Genomic DNA, 21,409 nt, shown 5'->3' with positions numbered 1-21,409 from the left:
TTATAAGACCGGCACGGCCGAAACAAGAGACATTGCAGTGTGGTAGAAAAGCCGCCAGTGCTGCGGCAGGGCCAACAACAGGAACGAATATTCTGGAAGTGCAATATTTCCTGGATGCGAGACGTGCAAGGTAGTAATCCGAAAAGCAGGCAGAGTAGTCCAGCTCCAGAGAAGGCCCTGGGAGTTTCTGGTGAATTTTGATCATGTAACGCGCGACACCAAATTTTTGTTCAGACTCGTCCGGAGACCCCACCAGCGTGAGGTAGTTTGACCACCAGTAGTGGCTTGACAAGCCTGCTGCTCGCAATTCCATTAAGAAGTTTATTAGCCCTAACCCTAACCCTCCTGCTGGAAGCAGATTTAAAAAAGCGGAGAGCACTCGACAGAGCACTCGACAGTGGAGAATTGGACCATTAAATAGGTCTTTGATAACTCTCTCATTTATGGGCCTGTTTTCAAGGCCTGCCGTGTTTTGCCAATTCATCATGAATTAACTGCTCGAAAATTTCACGCGTTGTGCCGACGATGATATGATTGTCGGTGTCCTCTCGTTTGCAGCCCACGGTCGAAAATTAGCATTGAGCATCATTTATCATTTCATCTTTCTCCTCCTCTTTACCATGTCTATTATATGTTCCATGCATGAAACAGACATTTAAAAACATACTCTATTAAGTTTCCTTCCTTTTCTTCCTCTTCTTCATTCTTTTCTACTTCTGCTTCGTCTTGAAGATAGCTCTGCTCCTTTACTAAAGCAAAAGATTTTAAGCTTGTATGGTCTATCTTTGTTAGTACCCAGCTGGTTGAAACCTTGCTAAATGTATATCATTTCCATGTAAAGTTTCAAGGCCATTATACAAGTTATTTGCTATATGCATGACCATTAGCTTGAACCCTGCTAACCCTTAGTCTAAAGAATTGACTTACTAGTTAACTCCATCCAGATTCCTGTATTAGAACGTGCGGTTGTTAGTGCTAGTAGTATTAAAGCCTGTTGAAATTTGTCCTAACTCTTAATAGCCTCTTAAACATGAATGCAGTTGTGAATAATGATTAAATTGGACGAACCCTGTCAGACCGGCAGAGACGGGCATAGCAAGCAGAAGCTGACTCTCGATTCGGAGCATCGAAGTAGCAATTACAGGCGGCGCCTGTAGTCTGCAGATAGAGAGCTAATAAAACTCGCAATGAGGTGAAGTTGTAATAAGCTCAGCTCTGGATGCAACATATAGATGTTGCTAGCTTTGTATGGAGACAAGATGCAGATATCAATTGGATTAATCCCGTTCTAATGTTCTAGAAGTATAGTTGGCTATCAGTTTTCTTACAACCAGAGCTGTGTAGCATGATCAAGCCCACTCCTTGGATTAAAGTCACAGGGCCAAAGGGTGATTTTTTCTGTTAGCACTGGAATCAAATCTCATGACCAACGTTTCAATCGACCCAAGACGGTCTCAGCATTAGAAACCCTGTAGACTGAGGTGCCAAGGCCAACTTCGGCATTGCCGCGAAAAACATCAAGCCCACGTCTTTTCTGGAGACACAGACATCCCGTGTGTCCTGCCTAGAGTTACCCGCTTCGCCGCATACAATCGGACAATCCTGTTATATAGTCCGGCTCGTTGAGAGTGACCCGCCACACAGGCGATCCGCACCTCAAACCAACCAGAAACTAACCATCCCGGTCCTCACCCTGCTCCGACGGTTCATACTCGTCGTCTTCTGGGTCCACCAAGTCCTGCCCATACAAACTATCGAATTCCATATCCCTGAGCCCGGTCGCCCGGCGGGACTCTGCGATATACGCGTTCATCAGTCCGGGCGCTGAAGCCTAAGGGATGTATTCGCGGCTTCGACCTCGAGTGCATGAAACGTATTTCCTAGAGGTGCCAAATCTTCGAACGGCTCTATCCAGACAGTGGTACACCATTAAAACAGATGGGTCGATGAGCTCCACGACAGCGAATCAAAAGTTTCTTGCTTTGTCTGACGCCTATGAGAAATTAGGCGGGTCAGGTTGAGGGCCAGGTTGAGCACATGTGTGGCTGGATCAGCTTCGTCTTCCAATATCCCGCATGTGATCGTGGCAGTCCTTTTTTGAACCTGTCTGGCTCATTGTGAGGTCGGTCAGAAAACAGCTGGAGTGCCAGAGCTGTAGGAATGTTGATTGGAAAATTCCCAGCAAGGAATCCATTCTGTTTTCGAAAGGGTTCACCAATCCTGCTGGAGACTTGAAGATTGCACAAATCATGCATCTCACTTCGGCTTTGTAGTGTGCCTTAATCAGCTTTGACGCAACAAGGATTCCTGCGATGTATTCCCGGAGATAGATCATGGGTAGCAACATGTGTAAATCTTTATAACTTACGACCCCGAATACAATCGTGTCCAGCGCGAGAACAAGGACCACAGGCGGGATTAGAGACGAAGCGATTGTTCCAAATTCTCCTCCCAGAACGACGGTTCTCATTGTCTCGCCCCTGAAGATACGCCGGATACGCTGAATCATCGCCCTCCGGAATCTCAACATTCTCGCCACCTTCTTCGTCGATATCGGTCTCTGGATCTTCAGACGCATCCCGACGGCGAGGGGTATCCCCGTCCCCACCGCCAGCCGCCTGAAAGAAGAGGCGCGGCGCCATCGAGAAATGTCGAGCGAGAAAAGTGCGGCAATAGAAAAACCTATAAAACGTCAGCAAACAAGCCCGAGAAAAGGAAACGGATCAAAAACTCGCTCTCAGAAATCGAACGGACACGCGCTCTCGAAAATCGGATAAAAATTCAATATAAGTTCTTCTCCATCTCTCGCATACGGAATGTTTCTCTGTATTTTTCCCAGCTGCCCTCAAACAAAGGCATAAGACTCAGCCATACATCCATGTCTGTCGCCTCGTACTATTTTTGAGGTGCACCCGATGAAGTTGCTGTACAGACATGTCACATGTCACATCTTGACATGAGCACCAAGCTCTAGAATCCGCTGATTATTGGCTTCTCGAGATCCTAAGGTCATGCTAATGTGAAACCAGATAAAAGATGGTCATAATAGCAGACCATTAGAATCTGTTTGATTGGTTTCCCAGTTCATTGCTTCGAGTTCTCGCTTGAGGGTGTTTCTCATGCTGCTCGTCGAATGATTTGAGTTTATTCTGGACTTTTAAAGTCCTCTCCGTCATTGAATTCTTATTATTCTTCTTCCTTCATGCCATCATGATATGTTGTCCTCGGCTTGTCCGCTTTGTTCAATCTGCCCCTGTCTTTTGTGATCGTATGGCAAATGAATATGAATGACTAATTCAGTGCTGAGGTATTCAGAGAGCAGCTTGCTGCAAGGTGTGGTCTGGTGTACATTGGAAGGAGACCATATATTTTCGGCCATTAATCTCACGATGGATTGTTTCCGTCGTTGGTTTCAGAGATTGAATTTGTCCAAGGATAATTAGAATTGATTGAGGCTGTTTTCGAGTCGCAACTCCTGAATTGTGGAGCCAGCATGCTTGCATGTAGCAGCAGCAATAATTACATGGCGATGAGTGCATTTCCGTAATTTGTCTTCAACTGGCGGGATGAGTGTATCAAGGATCCCAACGGAGGCATTTCTTATTGTTTCTAATGTCAATTTAGTCTTCCTTCTCGGGTGGTGGATCATCTGAATTCCGTTGTAATTGTCAGATGCGTCTTTTGTATTTCAATAGTTTGATCACCGATTCCCATGCTATATCAATCATTAGTCAGAGAAGGATTTTGTTTTTCAGACCATTTTACCTACTTTCCCTGAGATTTTTTCCAATCCTTATATGCACTTCCGTACTTGAGCTTGTCGGCGAGATTTCCATTTGTCTAATGCGACTTCATCTGGCGAGCCGCGACAGTATGCAGATGGGCCATGGTATAAGTTTGAGGTCTCTTAAGGTTATATTCATAGTTGCCGAGTCGATGAGGGCTTGTCGGTAGTCCGTATCATAGGCAGTACTCGCCTCTGATACCGCAGTCATACTTGCCCTTGTCGTTGTGGCTGACCTGACTGACTTGGTTGACTTAGTTCTCCTTGAGAGCCTCGCTCTCACCGTGACCCTCGTGGGCTCTATTGTCAATTGTGAGCCCATCATCTCTACCAATACTGTTGATGAGGCTGCTGTGGTCGTTTCTGTCGCTGCTGTCTCCTCCGTCCTGGTCGACTCTGCTGCTCCTATCCTTTTCGGCCTCCTTTGGATCAGAGAGCTCTCCAGAGCACCTCTTTTTGAGTCTCCTGGCATGGTTAGCTCGCAATTTTCTACAGGAAGAGAAAATCCTCTCAGGTCAGTCAGATCAGGACTGGCCATCCTTGAAAATCTCTTTAAATCGGTCAGATCACGGTGAGAAAGGCCAGCCAGAAGAATCGAAATTGGGTTTCTCGGAACCTCTCTCGAAGATGTTGTCAGGAGTTGCTTGTCGTTCTGTTGGACATTTCAAACGCAGAAGACTAGCGTTTAGAATTTCGTGCATTCAAAATTTCAAGCTGACTGGATTGTCATCAAGTAGATCAGACAGAGGCTCAGAAGCTAAAACTGCTGATAACTGAATTCGGAGGCCAGATAAAGGCGGTGAAAAATTAAAAAGGTTGAGGACGGGGAAATTTTCGGACCTTTTGAATTAACTTGAGTACTTGTCTTGTGACGTGATCCATTCGATTTTTCGTTGGAAACAGTACATCTTCTCCGTTGGAGTCCACTATCTTTTTCATTATGTTTCATTTTTCTTTTCAATATGTTTTTTGGACCCCTTAACTATTGGGGTTTACTATAGTTAAGCAATTAGCCATTGCTTTTTAGCCAGCGATAACCCATTATCTTGTCCCCATCCTTCCCGTTAAGTAGGCTGGCCCGTTCCCTCTTTGCCACCTCCACAGTACCAAGACCGTAATGGAGACTTGGAACGAGTAAACATAAGACAAACTGCAGTGCTTCCCGCAATGTAGTTAATAAACTATTTGCGTACTCGCAATCGGATACAGAATCGGCTCGGCCGCTTGGACTAATTAATAAATCCCCTTTTATCTCTCGTTGTGGCTTGTCCTATTCTTTCTGAGTCGGGACATTTAGCAATGAAGGGCCTAGCTTTCCCACAGTTTATGCGCTTCCATGGCCCTCTCCGCCATAGCAAGACGTTCTTAGCGGTCGCATCTACAAAGGATGCAATATTGTCCAGGGTCCTCCTTTACCAACTTTCCCCTAAAACTATTTCATAGAATCATAGCCACCGCGGTGAATAGCATATTAGCATTCATTGCCAAGTTCCAACAAGATATTGTTTACTACAGTGACAATAGAAGATCCAGTCAAAGACACGGTTTTGAAGAAAAAAAGTTAAGAAATGAACTCAGGAGTCAGAACAATTTCTGTTTCTTTTTTAGGGGTTAGAGCCTAGAGTCTATAAATAATCCCTGCGACCTGCGGCCTGCCATTGAGAGTCTGAGACTTTCTCATAGTGCCGTAGACCGTAGGGGCCGTTTCAAAGGGTGGTTCCAAAGAGTGCAATAACGCCTTGTCGAGTGAAAGATGCATTGTGCTTTCATTCTCCCGGGAGATGACCCGTTATGCACTAGTATGTCAGGCCACTCGTCATGGAGATTGCATACACAAGGATTGATAGACGAAACATTGGAACATGAGCCCTGTGAAATGTATCAAACCCTTTCCGAAAATGTAGAGAGGTTCTGGGGAGGGAAGGATTCCTTAGATTTCCCAAGAACTCTGCGACTGTAATAGACAATAGCTCCGCTTGGGCGGCTGCTTGGCTTATATAGAAAAAAAGAACACAGTGACGCGAGGGATATTTACTGGTTTTGACGAATTGTCTTCGTGAATTGCACTCTTCATCTATGGCGGGTAGTTAATTTCAATAATGAACTGATTGATTGCCCGGCTTATAAACGGATGAATATGGTGAGGTGGACAAGCTTTGCAATGAATGCTCATCTTGTGAATCAAGCTAATCACGCTGTCGACCAAAATCAAAAAGCTCAAGAAGATGGTCCGACGCAAGTAGAGCTAGTAGCAAAGACCGAATTCATAATCTAGCGCGGGGAGAAGTAAATAAAAGGATAGAGACAAGAAATAAATGGCAGGCAGTGTCAATGACAAAGAGACCAAAAGATGAAACAAAGTGCTATCATGATATCATATCGACGAGCTCGAGGAGTAAAGGCATCATAAAACCGCAAAAAGAAAAAAATAAAAATAACGAGCCAAATTAAGAATAATGTGCATTTGATGTATCCTCCTAATAACCCATGTGATCATATCATTCCCACTTAATGTTCAGTAAGTCATCACAAAACTTCATCTGATATCGGAATTATACGAAAAAATGAAAGAAAGTCCACTGGCTGCAAAACAACAAAGGAAAACAAGATATCGTAACGACAAAATTTAAAAAGTTTGATCATCATAATGCTGCGCGCCAAAGGTATCTATATCCAATAGACGCCAGTTAGCTTAACCCAGGCATACAATTATAGAAATCAAGTGAAAATGAACAAAACGTACCAGTCGTCATTTGAGACTCGCGGTTGCGCTGACGTCGCGGACTGCCAGTCCCATGGGTACTAGAGGAGAGCGGTCTGGGACCAGTGGGCTTGCGCTGGGGTACTTGCGCAGATGCAGAGTGAGTAGAGCGATTGGATCGAATAGAAGGCGCAGAGCGAGGCGAGCCAGTCATCTAGAAGTCATGTTAGACGGGTTATAAAAATGTGCAAAATATCGACAGTTTCGGGTGATGAAAATACCTGCTCTCGTTGCAGCTGTTGCGGCGCCGGTGATGATGATGGAATAAAAGGTGTATCGCCATAGCGAGATTCCTCAGCGCTATATCGCTCCTCGATCGGTTCAAGGCGACCAGAGCGCCCTGCTGAGCTATAGGGTGAGCTATACTGCAATTGTTCCTCGTATGTCGGAATCCGAGGGGGAGGTTGCGGGACCAAAGGACCATCATCGCGGAACCTAGAGGGCCGAAGAGGGTCAAATTGCTGCTCCGATGCCGACGCGTCAGATTGAGCATCGTCGGAGATGGGCGACAAATTGCCTCCACTGAGATGATGGTGAGGTTGGGCTGCAAATCGTGAGAGGCTTGGATTCGAACCCCACTGGTCTGATGCTGGAGAAAGGGGCGACCCAAAATCTTGAGCTTCAGACTCGAGACGGTGCTGATGACGATGAGTGGGGCCCTGGCGCGGTTGAGGGTGCTCAAGGTTCAAGGAATTTCGGTGGGCATGGTAATGGGCGTCCTCTTCCTCAATAAGCGGCGAGGGGGACCTAACAGAAGGCGACCTCACAGAAGGGGACCTAAGAGAAGGGGACCTGACGGAGGGAGACTTGACTTCTTCACGGCCAATTGACCGTGCATCTGGCGAGTATGGTGATTGAAGACGGTCTCCAGATTGAGGTTCATACTGGTGGTCGGCATATTGACCCAAATCAGACCCAGATCGAGAGGCTTCAGAAGAGGGCCTATCTTTGCGACCTCCTGCCGAAGAGGTTGTCGTCTTGGACCATCTCGAAATCTTGGGAAAGAAGGAAGAGTTGCTTGACTTGTGCTTCCGGCTCTTGTCTGTCTTTGGCGTATTGTCGCTGCTTCGAGACCCGCCCATTTGCATCGGCGGTGGGCTGTCAAGTGGCACAGAACCTCCGCGAATCCTCTCTTGCGTGGGTGTAAGATGGCGCTCATTATTTTCAAATTGATTGTCGAGGACATTTGCCTCATGGTCCTCCAACTCCTCGTCATCTTCCATGACAGTGCTGATGCGATGTTGCGATGCACGTCGACCATCATAGCCTCCTCGAGCGACGCTTCCTCGGGACGGAGGGTTTGAAAGAGCTCCAACAGAGTGAGTACCTGTAGAAGCTGTCCCCGCACGGCCTTCTGGTTCGTATCCATCGGGAGCCGCACGAAGATTTTCATAGGAATTAAAACTATTTGAATGTGTCATGGCGGCATTGCGCATTTCCTGAGCGGCCTTGAGTCCCTCCATTTCGCCCAGTAGTTGAATTAGCATGCCTTCAATTTTTGCAAGGTCATTGCCACTCCGCATGCTCAGCCCCTTGAGTGCTCTCTTAAAGACATTCTTTCTCTTCGTGGGAATGTCATCAATCATATCATCATCGGCAGAAGCGTGTCGCGATGAGCGAGAAAAGCCAACAGGCGGCGCCCGAGGCCCTCCTATAATCTTCTGCACAGAACGTTCAGCAGTGCGCTCGGTATTGGTCATGATCATTTCGTCTTGATCAGCGATGAAACGTTTCATCTCTTCAAAAGAGTTGCGCATTTCCGCTGCACTGCGAACCAGCGTGACTAAGATCTCAGTATCCCTCGCGTTTCTTTGAGCGTCCCGGACAGTGAGCTTTGACATTGTCAGTCACGTTTTCTGTCCTCTGAAGCATAAAATTTGAGATGTGCTAGGTGGTAAAACAACTTACGTGGTCCATTAGGGCGACAATATCCTTGGATTGGATTCTATCCATTCCCCTCCCCAGAGCACTGTCATACAAAGGGGACTCAATTCCCTGAGAATTTCCACTGAGCCGGTTCCGACCGCCAGCAAAAATTTCATTCTCGTCTTCTGTACCCGGAAGACCGTCATCGTCGAATAATCGGCGTCCCTTGAGAAGGGGTTCAGGCGTTAGTGGACCCTGGTTTGCCGCGGAAATGTATCCCTCGTCCTTGAGTTGCGAGCTGTTAAGGGCATCGATATGGCGATCAAGTTCTTCATAGTCATCTTCGACAGTTGCTTGCTTATCATGAAGATTACTGTCCTCATTCGGGTAAGGGTTTTCAATTCGATCATGCTGTTGCTCCTGCTGCTGCTCTTCTAGCTCGCGGTTATGATGCGCAAGGGCTGCGCCAGCGCCGGCGCCGGCGGCAGCACCCAAGAGTCCGGCCTCGGCGGCTTCAAACTCAACATGCTCTTCCTCCCCATGCCCTCTCTCAGACTGCAGCGGTGTTTGATCGTAATCCCAGCGGTCGCGCTCCCCATGGTGCAAGCCCCCAATCGGACCTTGGATGATTGATGGGTTCGTGTTGATGTCTGATTCATCATCCAAGCCATGACCAATCTCAGGCATGGGGTCGTGAGCCACAGGGATTCCACTTGCAGTCATGTGCACTGGCTCCTCGTCCTCATGCATAATTGAATGCGTAACGCTTTGTACGGGCGAGCGCTGGTCAAGTCGCTCGCTATACTGCCTTTCAGAGACGGATTGGTCATCCTGGAAATGTTCCGTTTTGTGTTCGTACACGGACTCTGGCCTCGGAGTCCTAGCATGGCCTAGTTCAAATTCCGCTTGACGGTACTTTTCGTCTCGGTCTTCCTCGGATTCAGAGTAGTCGTGGCCTTCGACAAAATGAGTTTTATCACCAGAGTATGGTGGTTCCAAGATTGACGGATCGTGCAACGAAGCCACGGCAGACTCGACCCCGGCGGGAGCATGGCGATACTCGGGGTTGGTGAGATCGAAATCCTTGATCTCTTGCCCTGCAGCAATCTTGGCTGAATAGGGAGCACTATCGTCCGTATAGGTTGTATCGCGTTTAGCGTCCATTGATTCACGATCGCTGTTCTCGTAATGCGGGGACAGATTTCGTGCATGACTGCGCTCCTGTTGATCGTACCACTCATCGATGCCAGCTCCCTGAGGAAGTTCATCATGATGCATTAGTTCTGATTCAGGCAAAACGTCTTGGCTAATAATGGTATTTCCTTTTTGCAGGTTGATTCCTTTTGGTCTCATCGCCCGTGCGATCTTTGTGCTAGGTGACGACGACATGGAATCAATTGACATTTCGGAATTGCGTCGCACAACATTTTTGCCCAAAGATGACAATGAAGCCGACGCCTGGATGTGTCTGGGTGAGCCTCTTCTCAGTGGTTCAACCATTTCGCGCGAGCTTGCAATGCTCTGAACCGGACTAAGACCTCGGTCATGCTGTGCATAGTCATGCTCAGACACATCTTCATGCCCTGCGTGGTGCAAGTCAGCGACTTGGGATTCGACCGCCGCAGCCTCAGCCACTACGGAATCGGTCAACCTTGCTTCTCCGAGACCACCGTAAGCACTTCTCTCGCTTCTTAAACTGCGTAAGCTGGGGCTGCCCCGGGAACGAGTGCCCCGTTCTCTTTCGATCTCGTATCCTTTGTGGGAGGACACCGGCGTCCTTGTTCTCGTCGGGGTCCTACTGGCCGGCGACTCAACCTGGCGGGGTGAGCCCCGGGACACTAAGTGAACAGGGGCTGCAGATGGATCGCCTGAGTGCACTTCGGATGGTGCCGTTAAGATCGACTCCCTTGTCAGTTCAGAACTATGGATATCACTGCTCATTGGCAATCTTGGAATCAGAGGTTCAGGTTGCGCCTCTGCTGTACTGTCCGCAATACTCTCACTTCGACTATGGCTGTGGTGTCGTCTCCTTCGTCTCTCCCTCCGATCAAGGCTCGATCTCGACTCGTGGTGCTTAAGGGCTTCAAGCGTGAGCGCTCCAGCTGCGCCGGCGGCGGCGGCTTCGCGTAGGTGATGATGACTATCTTTACTGCTCCGTCTTCTTCGGCTACTTCGTCTTCCTTCTTCTATAGCCGGATCTTCATGGACGGAACGATCATAGCTTTGCTCTGAGGTGTCGTCCACTATATCTCTCGAGGGCCTCCTCCTTCCTTTCAACGAATTCCCAGAGAGGATCAGACCGGGGCTATTGTCGTCCTTGTTCAAGATCACCTTGGGCCTCTCCGCTAGATCCGAGATGCTTGAGGTTTTTGACGGCCGTCGACGGCGGCTTTCCCTGTGGGAGACACTGCTTCCGGAGACCACAGAGTCATCTGCTTCTCTGTCTGTGCGACCATGACCGTGCTGCTTCTGCTCCTCTTTTAATGCAGTCAATTCGGGCAGAATCAGTCGACGGATTGCATCTTCTACTGTCTCGAGCAATTTAGGATTGTTAATGGATGAGCGAGAGGTCCCTGATCGGAACGAATATTGGTCACCAGATTTGCGCCGCGGAGAGAGCTGTGAGGTTAATAGGCTTGATTCTGCACCGCTGGTGAATTCGTCATCGTAGCGTTGTCGACTTGGCCGCCTCTGCGGAGATGTGATATCTTCAGTTAAGTGCTCCTTGCTCACGCTACGGCTGCGACCATGACTCGCTCGTCGTTGCTTGGTGGAAGGCTGGCTCTCAAGCTTCTCCAAAACTTTTTGGGTGATTCGCTCGCGACTCAGGCTGCGGCTTCGACGTCGAGTGGGGGCCTTGAGGGTGTCACCGGCCGCCATGACGTCTGCTTTGGCTAAGCTCCGACTCCGTTGTCTCTGCGGAGTGCGAGTGGCGTCGGGATTGTCGAGAAAACTGTCTGGGGGGATCGAAGAAATTTCCGAGTTCCCGATCGTATATCGAGGACCTTCGGTTGTACTGAGCGCAGACAAGTCACTGCCGTCACCACTCTTGGGCAGCACTTCAACCTCAACCGGCGGTCGGGAGGTTAAATTAGATTCGTCTGTTACGGATGCAAGGGAACTGCGGTCGTCAATGCCTTCAGTCAATTGTTTCGCACCTTCAACGTGCGGCCCCAGTGAGATGCGCCTGGTGTAGGATGGTTTTCGAGAGGATCCCGTCTCGGTGATTTGAATGTGCTCGTGGTCACCTTTTTCTTTGCTGCGCCGAGCAGACGATGGAGTAACGCGGACTCGGACACTGGGTCGGTGACCCTTGTCGCCGTTTTTGCCTCCTTCGAAATACTCAATCAGCAGAGACGTCTGGGATTTGTGCGATGAGCGGCTCAGGTGGCTTTCAGCGTCCTTGTCTCTCCGGCGACGAGTTGAAATGGTCACTGGGCTGCCGTCCTCGGGGATGGAATAGGATGTACGGTCGGTACGCCTGGAAACGTCCGTGGCGAGGTCAGTGCCGGTGACGCTGCCAGCCGTGGTAGAAGCTTCAGTGGGTGCAGGAAGTGGTGGTTTGCGCTTGTCCACCCCCATCGTACTGCTCAAACAGATTATTTCAACCGGGACAAAAACAGACGAGAGCGGAGAGGTTGGTTTAGAACAGTAATGGGCCCGGGTTGCGAGCGCTCAGACCAAGGGCCGATGTCGTCGAGACGAGACGACGTGGGTCAAACGAGATGTGACAGGACCCAGCCGTCAGGCTAAATTGGCCGAGATAGAACCCGGCCAAGAGACAGGCATCCGCTTGGTAGGCCAAAATGATGTGATAACAATAATCAGAGGAACGATACGGTCGCTTCGAAAATGAGCGACTGAACCATTTGACGCTGAGCAGGGTAAAACCAAAAACCTAGGGGAGACCACAAACGCGAGAGCACAGGGAGGGAAAGTTCAACTAAGCAGGCTCAAGTGCATGATTTCGATCATCGAACGATTAGGTGTTGCTCGCCCGTCCAGAAAACAGTAATGGTTGGATGGTGATGGAACCGTATTCCAATGACGCAGAATAATTAATACCAGATGCAGATTTCAGCAACTAGTGCGCGCTGTGGGAAACTGACCCTGATGAGAGCTCTCCCTCTCTGTCGATTCAGTAGCTGTTGGGAGCGTTTGAAGAGGAAATTATTGTGTGGGGGAGCAAGGTGTGTCGTTAGTTAGCTGGCAGGTGGTGGCGATTGGTAACTTTTTCCTGGCGTGACCGGGGTGAGCGAGCGATATTAGCTCGGGCGGCCACGACGAGATTAACCCTCTTTCCCCGAGAGGCGTTTCGGCGCCAGAAGAGATGAAAATAGATTGAATGGATGCAGGAACCGGAATATGTGCTGCAGGAATAATATGGGACCCCAGTGGGCAGAAGGAGATATAGGAAGGGAATATTGGGAGGTGAGAAATAGGAGTTCGAGAATGAGGAGGCTGACGAGGGTATCGAAAAGAGAAGTACAAGGACCCGAAGTCGGGCTGTGCAGCAGTTTTCTTGCGGTGAGAAGTTGCCGTCGCTAATGCATCATCTTCTGCGGGACGAGATAGATAGTGTGCCGTATGGATGATTTGATGGGAAGGGAAAAAATTCGAGTGATGATGGGGCGCTGTGATCGCTGTACCCAATGGGAGAGGGAATGACTTGGAGTCAAGGCAAGTAGACAAAGATGGAGAAGCAACCACGTCGACAGCATTTGCATCGGCCAGAACAAACCAAGAAAAAGCAGCGCAATGGAAACGCAAAGAGACGGAATTCACTACTATTCGTTGAAAAGAGAGATTGAATGACGGTAACAGATTGGTTCACAGTGTTTCGAGGGTGGACGGATGGTATACAAGGGGGGCAACCCAATGGCCATACAGTCTTGAATCGCAGGTCACGGAAAAGAAGAATCATTGGATGTTCGTGGACAAGGTGCTAGGCCTAACGCTCAAAGGTATCCTTCTCGCTGCATGAGCAGTACAAAAAAAGTCGATCACAACAGCTGCACTCCGTAGTCATTGGAGATCAGTGGTATTAGCGCTGCTGTGTGGGGCGCCAAGCAAGTAGGTCGTAGAGCCAAAAGGGAAAAATGACGGGAGAGCGAGAATCGTGAAAAGCAGAGCCGCAGAATATTTTGCGTACGGAGTACGGAGGATACAGAGTATCTTGGTGGTGGCTGGGAAGAAAGGGGAGGTAACCACCTCAGTTAGCTGATCTACACGGTGAGTCTATAACGTACCACATCCGATTTGGTTGGATCAGGGCCGACCACGATCAATAAAATCCTGTTCGGATGAGCCGCATAACGTTACACGTTGGCTCCCATTGTTATACACTCTACTCTACTAGGGGTTGATGGTATTAAACATCCGTGGTTCAGAGCCCGGTCCGGCTCGTGTTGCCTGCGCTACGCTTGCCGGGTTAGACTCGGCTAGTTAAGACTCGTCCAACTAAATCTTAGTTGTCAGGCACTATTCTCTCAACACCAGCCTCTTCTTTTTTCTACCCTCCAGCCACTGGTTATCACCAAGTTATCCCGCTGGGAAATAATATAAAAAAAATGGAATAGGAAGTAAGAAGAGATATAAAAAGAAACAAACCTGATGAAGATTCAAGGCATGACAATAAACAAAAATAAAAATGGCGTTTGTCTCCACGTGTGATGTCAGATTTTTTCTTGTTTTGAATATTTGATATCGAGTTAGGCATTTTCGATTCATCACGATTTAAAATCCCTAAATTTTCTAACAAGCCCATTGTCAGAATTTATCACAAATTGAGTGACTGACAATAAGTTTAACACCATAACACGCGTACATGTAGGGAATACAAATATTGCACGTATCAAAATTCAAGATATCAGTCAACATTTTATCCAGGATATTTCAAAAATCACCCGCCAGTGCACGGAGCCGCGTATGCAAATCTAATAGTGTAAATGCATTGACAATCATCTATCAAACAATGCGGCACAATTAAGAGAAAATGAAGCCTGTCAACGAAAAAACTTATATCCATCAAAAAAATCAATCCCAGCTTTTAATTCTAGAACGCCATGCTCAAAGCAATCACAGCAACTACCCCGTCTGATGCATTTGGGAATCCGGCAATGATTCAACGAATCATGCAATATCAAAAGAATCAATTCAACGCTTGAAGCGTTGCATCTGCTTGCCCTGACTGCCATAATTTCGGCGACCACTCGGCTTCTTGTCCCGGCTCATACTCGCACCCAGGGTAATGTCCACACGCGGCGGTGTCTGGAATCCGAAGCCCTTGGCTACCTTGACCAAATCCAACTTGTTTACGTCAAAAATGGATCGCAGACTGTGCGACGCATACGCCTGAAGGTAGGATCGGTAACCATCCTTGGCAGACTATATCATCCACAGTGTCAGCAATTGAGGAACACAGATTTGGCTTGCTCGAGCTGATATTCTTCAACAAAGAGAGAAACGTACCTTGTTCAAATAGTAATTCTGTCCGATGAGCTTCTCGAGCTGTGACTGCACATTGACAATGCGGTTGGCCGGGAACTCGAACTCAACTACGGGCACACGCGCTTCCTTGAGATGCTTCAGGAACCCAATTTCAGAGGGTTGAAGGAACATTAGACTGCGACCTTTGCGGTTCATACCACGAGCCGTCCGTCCAACGCGGTGAATATAGTCGCGAGGATCATCCGGGGGATCGAATTGGACAATCCAATCAACATCCGGAATCTATTGAAAATTCAAGTCAGCTTCAAAATTCCTTAATCCAACCATGACAAACACACGTACATCCAAACCACGGGCTGCCACGTCGGTACAGATCAAAGTACCCTGCTTCGCATTGCAGAATTCGAAAAAGGTATTTGTCCGCTTCTGCTGCTTCTGCTTTCCGTGAAGATCGAGCACCGGAAGATCAATGTAGTTAAGGAGCTCAGCATGGTACTTGACGCAGTTACAGCTTGAAAAGAAGACAATAATTTTCTTCTTCAGGTTACGCTTCAGGAAGGAGAAGAGGAGCAGGAATCGCTTGTCCGAGTCGCAAACAACGTAACCTTGCTCCACACCCTCCACGGTACTGTGCTCTTTGCGGTGGTCGACGTTGATATAAAGCGGGCCGGGACGAAGAGAGATGCGCGCAAGGTCCTCGACCTTGGTGGTCTGGGTGGCCGAAAAGAGCATTGTCTGTCTCTCCTCCTGAGGCAGAATTTTGACAATCTGACGCATTTCGTCCTCGAAACCAACTTCCAGAATTCGGTCCGCCTCGTCAATGACTAGGGTCTTGATGTTCTTGAAAACGAAACCCTGGGTATTCTGCAGGTGATCTAGGAGTCGACCGGGGGTAGCAATAAGCAAATTGACACCTTTGGTCAGCTTCTCTGCCTCGGCGCTTCGGTTTGCACCGCCAATGACGATACCGTACGTTTGGGAGTGGTTGGCCATAAGTTCGCGAGCAACACCGAAAATCTGCAAAGCGAGTTCACGAGTAGGAGAGACCACAATGACACCGGTTCCTGATATAGAGTTCAGTCAAAAAGGCTACCCAAATCAATTCATTTCAGGACTTACCGTTTCTCGGCTTGAATCGCAGGGCACTAAGCATCTCAATGGCCGGGATCAAGAAAGCCAACGTCTTTCCGGAACCTGTCTTGGCCGCACCCAACACATCGCGTCCAGCCATGAGCGGGGGAATTGCTCGTTGTTGGATTTCAGTCATGTTCTCAAATCCCATGCCCTCAATCGCCTTCATAGTCTTCTCCGTAAGGCTCAGTTCGGAGAATTTCTTAGGTTCCTCGCCGGTAACGGGAAGCGTGACAGCGCCGTTGGTCGGCAGGTCGCTCTGCTCGGCGGGAGATTCGCCATTCTGTGCGCCATCCTCCTGTTCATCTTCAGAAACCTCCTCGGCATCCTCAACTTCCTCCTCAATTTCTTCCTTGGGAGCTCTCTTGGTCTTTTTGCTGGGCTTTTCGGCCTTGGCTGCAGGCGATGCAGCGACTTCACTGGTCTCTGGCACCTGAGGCGCGGCCGATTTCACCGCATCTTTGTCGACTGAAGCACTTCCGTGCTTTCTCTTTCTCTTCTTCGACTGAAGGTCGGGGTTCGGCATAGCGGGACCCATGGTGAAGAATTATGGCGATTCGGTGAAGATATCACTAGACTGGATGCTCAGAGAAATTCTCGAGAATTGTCAAAGGCGGTCTCGTTAGCGTCTCCGGAAGCGAAACCAGATCTGGACGTCACGTGATATATAATTCAATACGGCAAAATTTAAGGGAAAGAAAACAAAAATCGATTTGGTATGAATCCTTGCAGACAAACACAATTTATTTTATCGATCAAGCCTTTGAATCATTGACTATTATGTAGTAGAAAGCTTCAAATCTGATGTGCCTTTCAGAGCATTGTCATTTCTGATAGTGAGCGGGTGCTGAAATGTATTACGAACAGGCGTAGGACTCAGAATAATGCTGTATTCATCACGACCGAACACACGAAGGGAAAATCAATCTGCCGTAACCAGTATTGTTGTATGGCTCAAGTGCTAGTGTGGGCACTTCTGTACGACTTAGAAGGAGTCCCTGCAATTTAAGAGGACCATACAAAGTATCGCTGAAGCGAATGCTCGTAATCGTACTCCGTACTTTGCCCACGCTCTTTTCCAAATGTTTCTCCTCACAGTATTATCCCTCGAGGCTGGCCCCTTTCTCCCTCGTGTTATGTCGCAACACTAATGTTTGAGGGCTGGCCGAGGAAGGAATGGATCGCACAGGGAGCGAGACAACACAGCCTCCCTCCACCTCGTTTCCCACTAACCTTCGATTATTCTTCGCACGACTTGCCCCGAGCGTCGTCACCCTGCGTGTTCATCTTCGTCATGCACTTGTCTTGCAGTCACACGCACGAGGGGTCACTCGCATCTTGCGTCCAAACCAGTTTGATGTCGTACTGTAGATCATATCCATGTTTTTTTTTTTTTGGCGTTGAGGGACTCGGACTGGGTACCTTTCGTCTTCTTCGCTCTACCTATAATAATAGCGCACCACAGCAGATCATCGCATCTTTTTATACATTTTCTCCGCACTTGGGAGTAGGATTGTGTCTTCTACTAATCATCGCGTGGGCCACGTAATCGGAGGTCGGTAAAGACCCTTAAGGTACCTACCTAAGGGACAGAAACAGTTTTTGCAGCAAAAAGGTTACGTGTGCGCATTGACAGTGTACCGACGGCACGAACGAACATGATCCGCCCACGGTCTCGCTTCCCCTTGGCCTCCCCTTTTCTTGCTCTTCAGGTTCCATTTTTTGCTCCCCGCCATCCCTCCCGCGGCGAAGGGTACCATCCTTTCCCGAAAGCAACTGGTTCCCATGTTTTAGTTGAGATGCCAAGGGGAGAGTTCCAGACACTATCGCAGTGTTCGTCTCCAGATTATTGTGAACGGGGCTTCGTAACCGCCTTATCCTCCGACTCCGTCACCTGGATTATTCCCTCTTTATGCATCGCTGGGGCGCTTACTCCGTAGAGGAGCCAAAAAGTATACGCCCTGCATATTTCAAGTACCTTTCCCCCTGAATAGTAGTGATTAGATACCTCAAACTGTACCACCCAGTCGTTCGTTTTTTGTTCTCATTCCTATTCTCTCCCTCACTCACTCTCGCTCTCACTCTCACTCTCTTCTCTCCCGTCTCATCTCATCCTTCCCCCTCCTCCTCTTCTTCCTTCTCTCTTTCATTCTTTTCATCTTTCTTTTCTTCATCGTGAGGGATACGTTCCTCTTCTATCGCTCTCGGCCACATCTCTTCTCGATCCTCCTGAGCAGGAGGATCACCTGTCGCTCGCTCTCTACCAAACGTTCATCTTCTACCTTCGCTTGATCTGATCGATACTCCCGTATTGGCCGCTCGCTAGCACCGGAAAAGGCGCTCACGCTGTCTGCTTCTATTATTATTCTTGATCACGACGATTCCTTGTTTTTCGACCAGCCTCACCACCTTCCTCTCCCCAGCTGCCACCCCGCAGGTGACGCAGAAGTTTTGTCGACCAGAAGTCCTCCATAGACCGCGATTATACGTCGCATTACGTCCTCCACATCCGCGACTCTATACATCCAAATACCAAACACCAGAGACAACTACTCGATTGTCCTATTATTGGGGATTCACTGGGTCTCCGGAGCGTCGATATTTCCAATCTCGTTAAGTTTTTGGGCGAGTTAGTAGACGCCCTACTGCCCTCGCTCCTACCATTCACACGGCCAAAATGCGCTTCGATCGAATGATGGCACCCTTTGCGGTGCTGGTGTCGCTCCTCGCTTTCCTTCCCTTCTCCGCCGCCGTCCGAATGCTCGAAGCAAAATCGCTGAACCCATGTATGGAGAATTCGAAATTCACAGCTACCTTATTCAGCGTCGTCTTCACTCCCGACAACCGGACTGTGACCTTTAATATCAACGGTATCTCGTCAATCTCTGGAAATGTTACAGCAGAGCTGGAAGTGATTGCATATGGGTATACGGCGGTGAGACAATCGCTGAACCCTTGCAAGATGAACTTGGAAGGCATGTGTCCGATGAACACGGGCCAGATCAACTTGCCGGGAAACATTCCGGATATATCTCCCGATGTTGTCAATCAGGTTCCTGGTTGGTTTTACCCTACCCCTAAAGCGTCAGGGTCCATTGCAGCTTACTTAATTTTCTCTGCATAGGCATTGCATACACCGTTCCCGACTTGGATGGTACTGTTAAGATTTACATCAACTCAACCGACACCAATACCCCGTTGGCTTGCGTAGAAGCTCAAATGTCCAACGGCAAAACAGTCGACCAGAAAGCGGTTGGCTGGGCTACAGCTGTTATTGCAGGTCTTGCCTTGCTTGCGTCGGCCGTCACTAATGGTCTCGGACACTCAAATACAGCTGCGCATGTCGCGGCAAATGCCCTCTCGTTGTTTGGATATTTCCAAGCTCAGGCGTTCATTGGAATGACTGCCGTCACCTTGCCACCAATCGTGCAGTCTTGGACTCAGAATTTCCAATGGAGCATGGGTATCATTCGTATTGGCTTCTTACAGGCTATCGCCAGATGGTACCAGCGTTCCACTGGTGGCACACCCTCTACCTTGCTTGCCACTTTGTCTACCACCTCAGTCGAGGTTCAAAAGCGCGCAGACGAGTATTTATCACGCATGTTGCACATTTTTCCTCGCTCTAGCTCGTCATCAGCGGGCAGTCAGGTCAAAGTCGTGCGTGGCATCGAGCGAGTCGGTTTCCGAGCCGGAATTGAGCGAACCAACATTTTCTTCACTGGCTTGGCCTTCTTTGTGATATTTGTTGTCTTCGTGGCTATTTTGATCGCAATTTTCAAGGGCTTCTGCGAGCTTGCTGTGCGCGCCAAATGGATGAAGTCGGACAAGTTCCAGGAATTTCGCAATGGCTGGCTGACCGTGTTGAAAGGAATCCTCTTCCGTCTGGTGAGTGGAGACGATCAACCTTTTCATCTTCGCAAGTCCCATGTGAAAAAGCTAACTGTCACAGGTGTTGATCGGTTACCCTCAAATGTGTGTTCTCTGCCTCTGGGAACTTACCGAGCGGGACTCTGCTGCTGAGGTAGTCTTGGGCATTTTCATGTTTCTCTCCATGACTTTTACCCTTGTCTGGGCGGCCTTGAAGGTGATTCGCATCGCAACACGTTCTGTGTCGATGCACAAGAACCCTGCGTATATTCTGTACTCAGACCCCAAGGCCTTGAATAAGTGGGGTTTCCTGTACGTGCAGTTTCGTGCGACAGCCTACTACTTCATCCTTCCGGTGCTTGGCTACGTTCTGATCAAGAGCATGTTCATTGCCTTTGGCCAAGGTTCCGGCACTGTGCAAGCGGTTGCCTTGGTCGTCATTGAGGGTGTTCTCTTGATTGTCCTCTCCATTCTTCGTCCGTACATGGACAGGAAGACCAATGCCTTCAATATTTCGATTGGCGCCATCAACTTCCTCAACGCCATTTTCCTCCTGGTTTTCAGTGGCATTTTCAATCAGCCAGTAAGTAGTCAATTCGCTTTTATCCAAATGTTCTTTTGGGTTGACGAGACCTTCTAGTTGATTGTGAGCGGTGTCATGGGCGTCGTTTTCTTCGTCTACAATGCTGTTTTCGCCCTGGTCCTACTCCTCCTGGTGCTTGTTGCCACCTGCTTCGCCATCTTCTCTAAGAACCCCGATACTCGATACCAGCCCATGCGCGATGACCGAGGATCCTTTATCAAGTCCAACCCGCAGATGACCACCGAGCTTGACGCTCTTGGAGTCACTGCCCGTGGCGAACCCGGCCAGCTGTACAAGCCTCGGGATATTGACGATGACGACTCATGGTCGTCAGAGTCTATGAACAAGCAACAACACGATCCTGCAGTCGTACCGCTTCCTCCCTCAACATCTCACTCCAACGGCAGCTACCGAGACGGCCGCTCGCCCGTGTCGCCAGTTGAGACTTCTTTGCCTCTCTTCCCAAGTGACGCTTCGCCGCGCCACGGCCCTCCAACTACTCATACTGACAATTCATCGCGATCGTACCTCGCTTCACCATATGATCGGCCGACGACGAGTCGGTCAAACAACGCATCTCCTGTGGGACGGAATCATGACTATTACGGTCAGCAGCCCACGGGTTATCGGCAACAAACCGGCAGCCCGAGTCCTTGGCAGCGAGGAGCTGGTTACGAGCATTAGTTGGCTGGAGCGACTAAATCATCGCTGTCGTGTATTATTTTCATTCTTCCCTCTAGTTCTCTGAACATTAGATGTGCCTATCCTTTTGTCATCGCTTTTTTTCCTTCCTTTCTCTTCGCGGCCCTGGGTCAAAAATTTACTTTGCGTCTTCTTCCACTCCTTGACAACAATTCCCTTTGCATCATCTGGCCCGGCGATAGGTGATGAGCATCTTGGTGCCATTTTCCATGGCGTCTTGTTCTCTTCCGTCCTTCTTATCTACTTCTTTTTCTCTTTTTTT

At 48.8% G+C, this 21,409-nt stretch overlaps 6 protein-coding genes across 6 annotated transcripts; 2 read left to right on the top strand and 4 right to left on the bottom strand.

The window, feature by feature from the left end:
• Positions 1 to 572: 572 nt before the first annotated feature.
• L228DRAFT_242010 (hypothetical protein) lies at positions 573 to 2,880 on the bottom strand (the record flags this gene model as incomplete). The annotated part of the gene is made up of 8 exons (XM_018331376.1): positions 573 to 624; positions 668 to 749; positions 928 to 948; positions 1,079 to 1,158; positions 1,329 to 1,398; positions 1,678 to 1,831; positions 2,369 to 2,682; positions 2,814 to 2,880. The coding sequence occupies 8 exons, from the start codon at positions 2,878 to 2,880 to the stop codon at positions 573 to 575; spliced, it is 840 nt and encodes a 279-aa protein (XP_018184527.1).
• Positions 2,881 to 3,668: 788 nt separating this feature from the next.
• On the bottom strand, positions 3,669 to 4,431 carry L228DRAFT_51643 (hypothetical protein). The gene is made up of 2 exons (XM_018336668.1): positions 3,770 to 4,431; positions 3,669 to 3,715 (listed from the first exon to the last, which is right to left on the bottom strand). Exon 1 carries the CDS (start codon positions 4,320 to 4,322, stop codon positions 3,852 to 3,854), a length of 471 nt encoding a protein of 156 aa, XP_018184526.1. The 5' UTR covers positions 4,323 to 4,431; the 3' UTR covers positions 3,669 to 3,715; positions 3,770 to 3,851.
• A 596-nt stretch (positions 4,432 to 5,027) lies between these two features.
• Positions 5,028 to 5,445, top strand: L228DRAFT_51640 (hypothetical protein). Its single transcript, XM_018336667.1, has one exon. It carries the CDS (start codon positions 5,172 to 5,174, stop codon positions 5,397 to 5,399), a length of 228 nt encoding a protein of 75 aa, XP_018184525.1. The 5' UTR covers positions 5,028 to 5,171; the 3' UTR covers positions 5,400 to 5,445.
• A 965-nt stretch (positions 5,446 to 6,410) lies between these two features.
• L228DRAFT_271601 (hypothetical protein) lies at positions 6,411 to 11,993 on the bottom strand (the record flags this gene model as incomplete). The annotated part of the gene is made up of 4 exons (XM_018335551.1): positions 6,411 to 6,451; positions 6,528 to 6,699; positions 6,767 to 8,377; positions 8,454 to 11,993. The coding sequence occupies 4 exons, from the start codon at positions 11,991 to 11,993 to the stop codon at positions 6,411 to 6,413; spliced, it is 5,364 nt and encodes a 1,787-aa protein (XP_018184524.1).
• A 2,265-nt stretch (positions 11,994 to 14,258) lies between these two features.
• Positions 14,259 to 16,726, bottom strand: L228DRAFT_251509 (ATP-dependent RNA helicase pitchoune). The gene is made up of 4 exons (XM_018333573.1): positions 15,981 to 16,726; positions 15,204 to 15,925; positions 14,883 to 15,143; positions 14,259 to 14,798 (listed from the first exon to the last, which is right to left on the bottom strand). Exons 1-4 carry the CDS (start codon positions 16,528 to 16,530, stop codon positions 14,568 to 14,570), a joined length of 1,764 nt encoding a protein of 587 aa, XP_018184523.1. The 5' UTR covers positions 16,531 to 16,726; the 3' UTR covers positions 14,259 to 14,567.
• A 1,961-nt stretch (positions 16,727 to 18,687) lies between these two features.
• L228DRAFT_215525 (TRP-domain-containing protein) lies at positions 18,688 to 21,129 on the top strand (the record flags this gene model as incomplete). The annotated part of the gene is made up of 4 exons (XM_018330086.1): positions 18,688 to 19,051; positions 19,117 to 19,880; positions 19,945 to 20,445; positions 20,503 to 21,129. The coding sequence occupies 4 exons, from the start codon at positions 18,688 to 18,690 to the stop codon at positions 21,127 to 21,129; spliced, it is 2,256 nt and encodes a 751-aa protein (XP_018184522.1).
• Between the last annotated feature and the right edge of the window lie 280 nt (positions 21,130 to 21,409).

Source organism: Xylona heveae, assembly GCF_001619985.1.
Source record: "Xylona heveae TC161 unplaced genomic scaffold L228scaffold_15, whole genome shotgun sequence".
Classification (NCBI taxonomy): Eukaryota; Fungi; Ascomycota; class Xylonomycetes; order Xylonales; family Xylonaceae; genus Xylona; species Xylona heveae.
The sequence above is the reverse complement of the archived record's forward strand: the minus strand, read 5'-3'. Positions and strand labels throughout refer to the sequence as shown.

Bases quoted from the DNA above. Each gene is read 5' to 3' on its own strand.
- L228DRAFT_51643 (XM_018336668.1), bottom strand. From the start codon at position 4,322: ATGGCCAGTCCTGATCTGACTGACCTGAGAGGATTTTCTCTTCCTGTA.
- L228DRAFT_51640 (XM_018336667.1), top strand. From the start codon at position 5,172: ATGCAATATTGTCCAGGGTCCTCCTTTACCAACTTTCCCCTAAAACTA.
- L228DRAFT_251509 (XM_018333573.1), bottom strand. From the start codon at position 16,530: ATGGGTCCCGCTATGCCGAACCCCGACCTTCAGTCGAAGAAGAGAAAG. The intron at 15,926-15,980 runs GTAAGTCCTGAA...ACTCTATATCAG, and splicing joins GCGATTCAAGCCGAGAAACG to GAACCGGTGTCATTGTGGTC. The intron at 15,144-15,203 runs GTACGTGTGTTT...AATTTTCAATAG, and splicing joins TGGCAGCCCGTGGTTTGGAT to ATTCCGGATGTTGATTGGAT.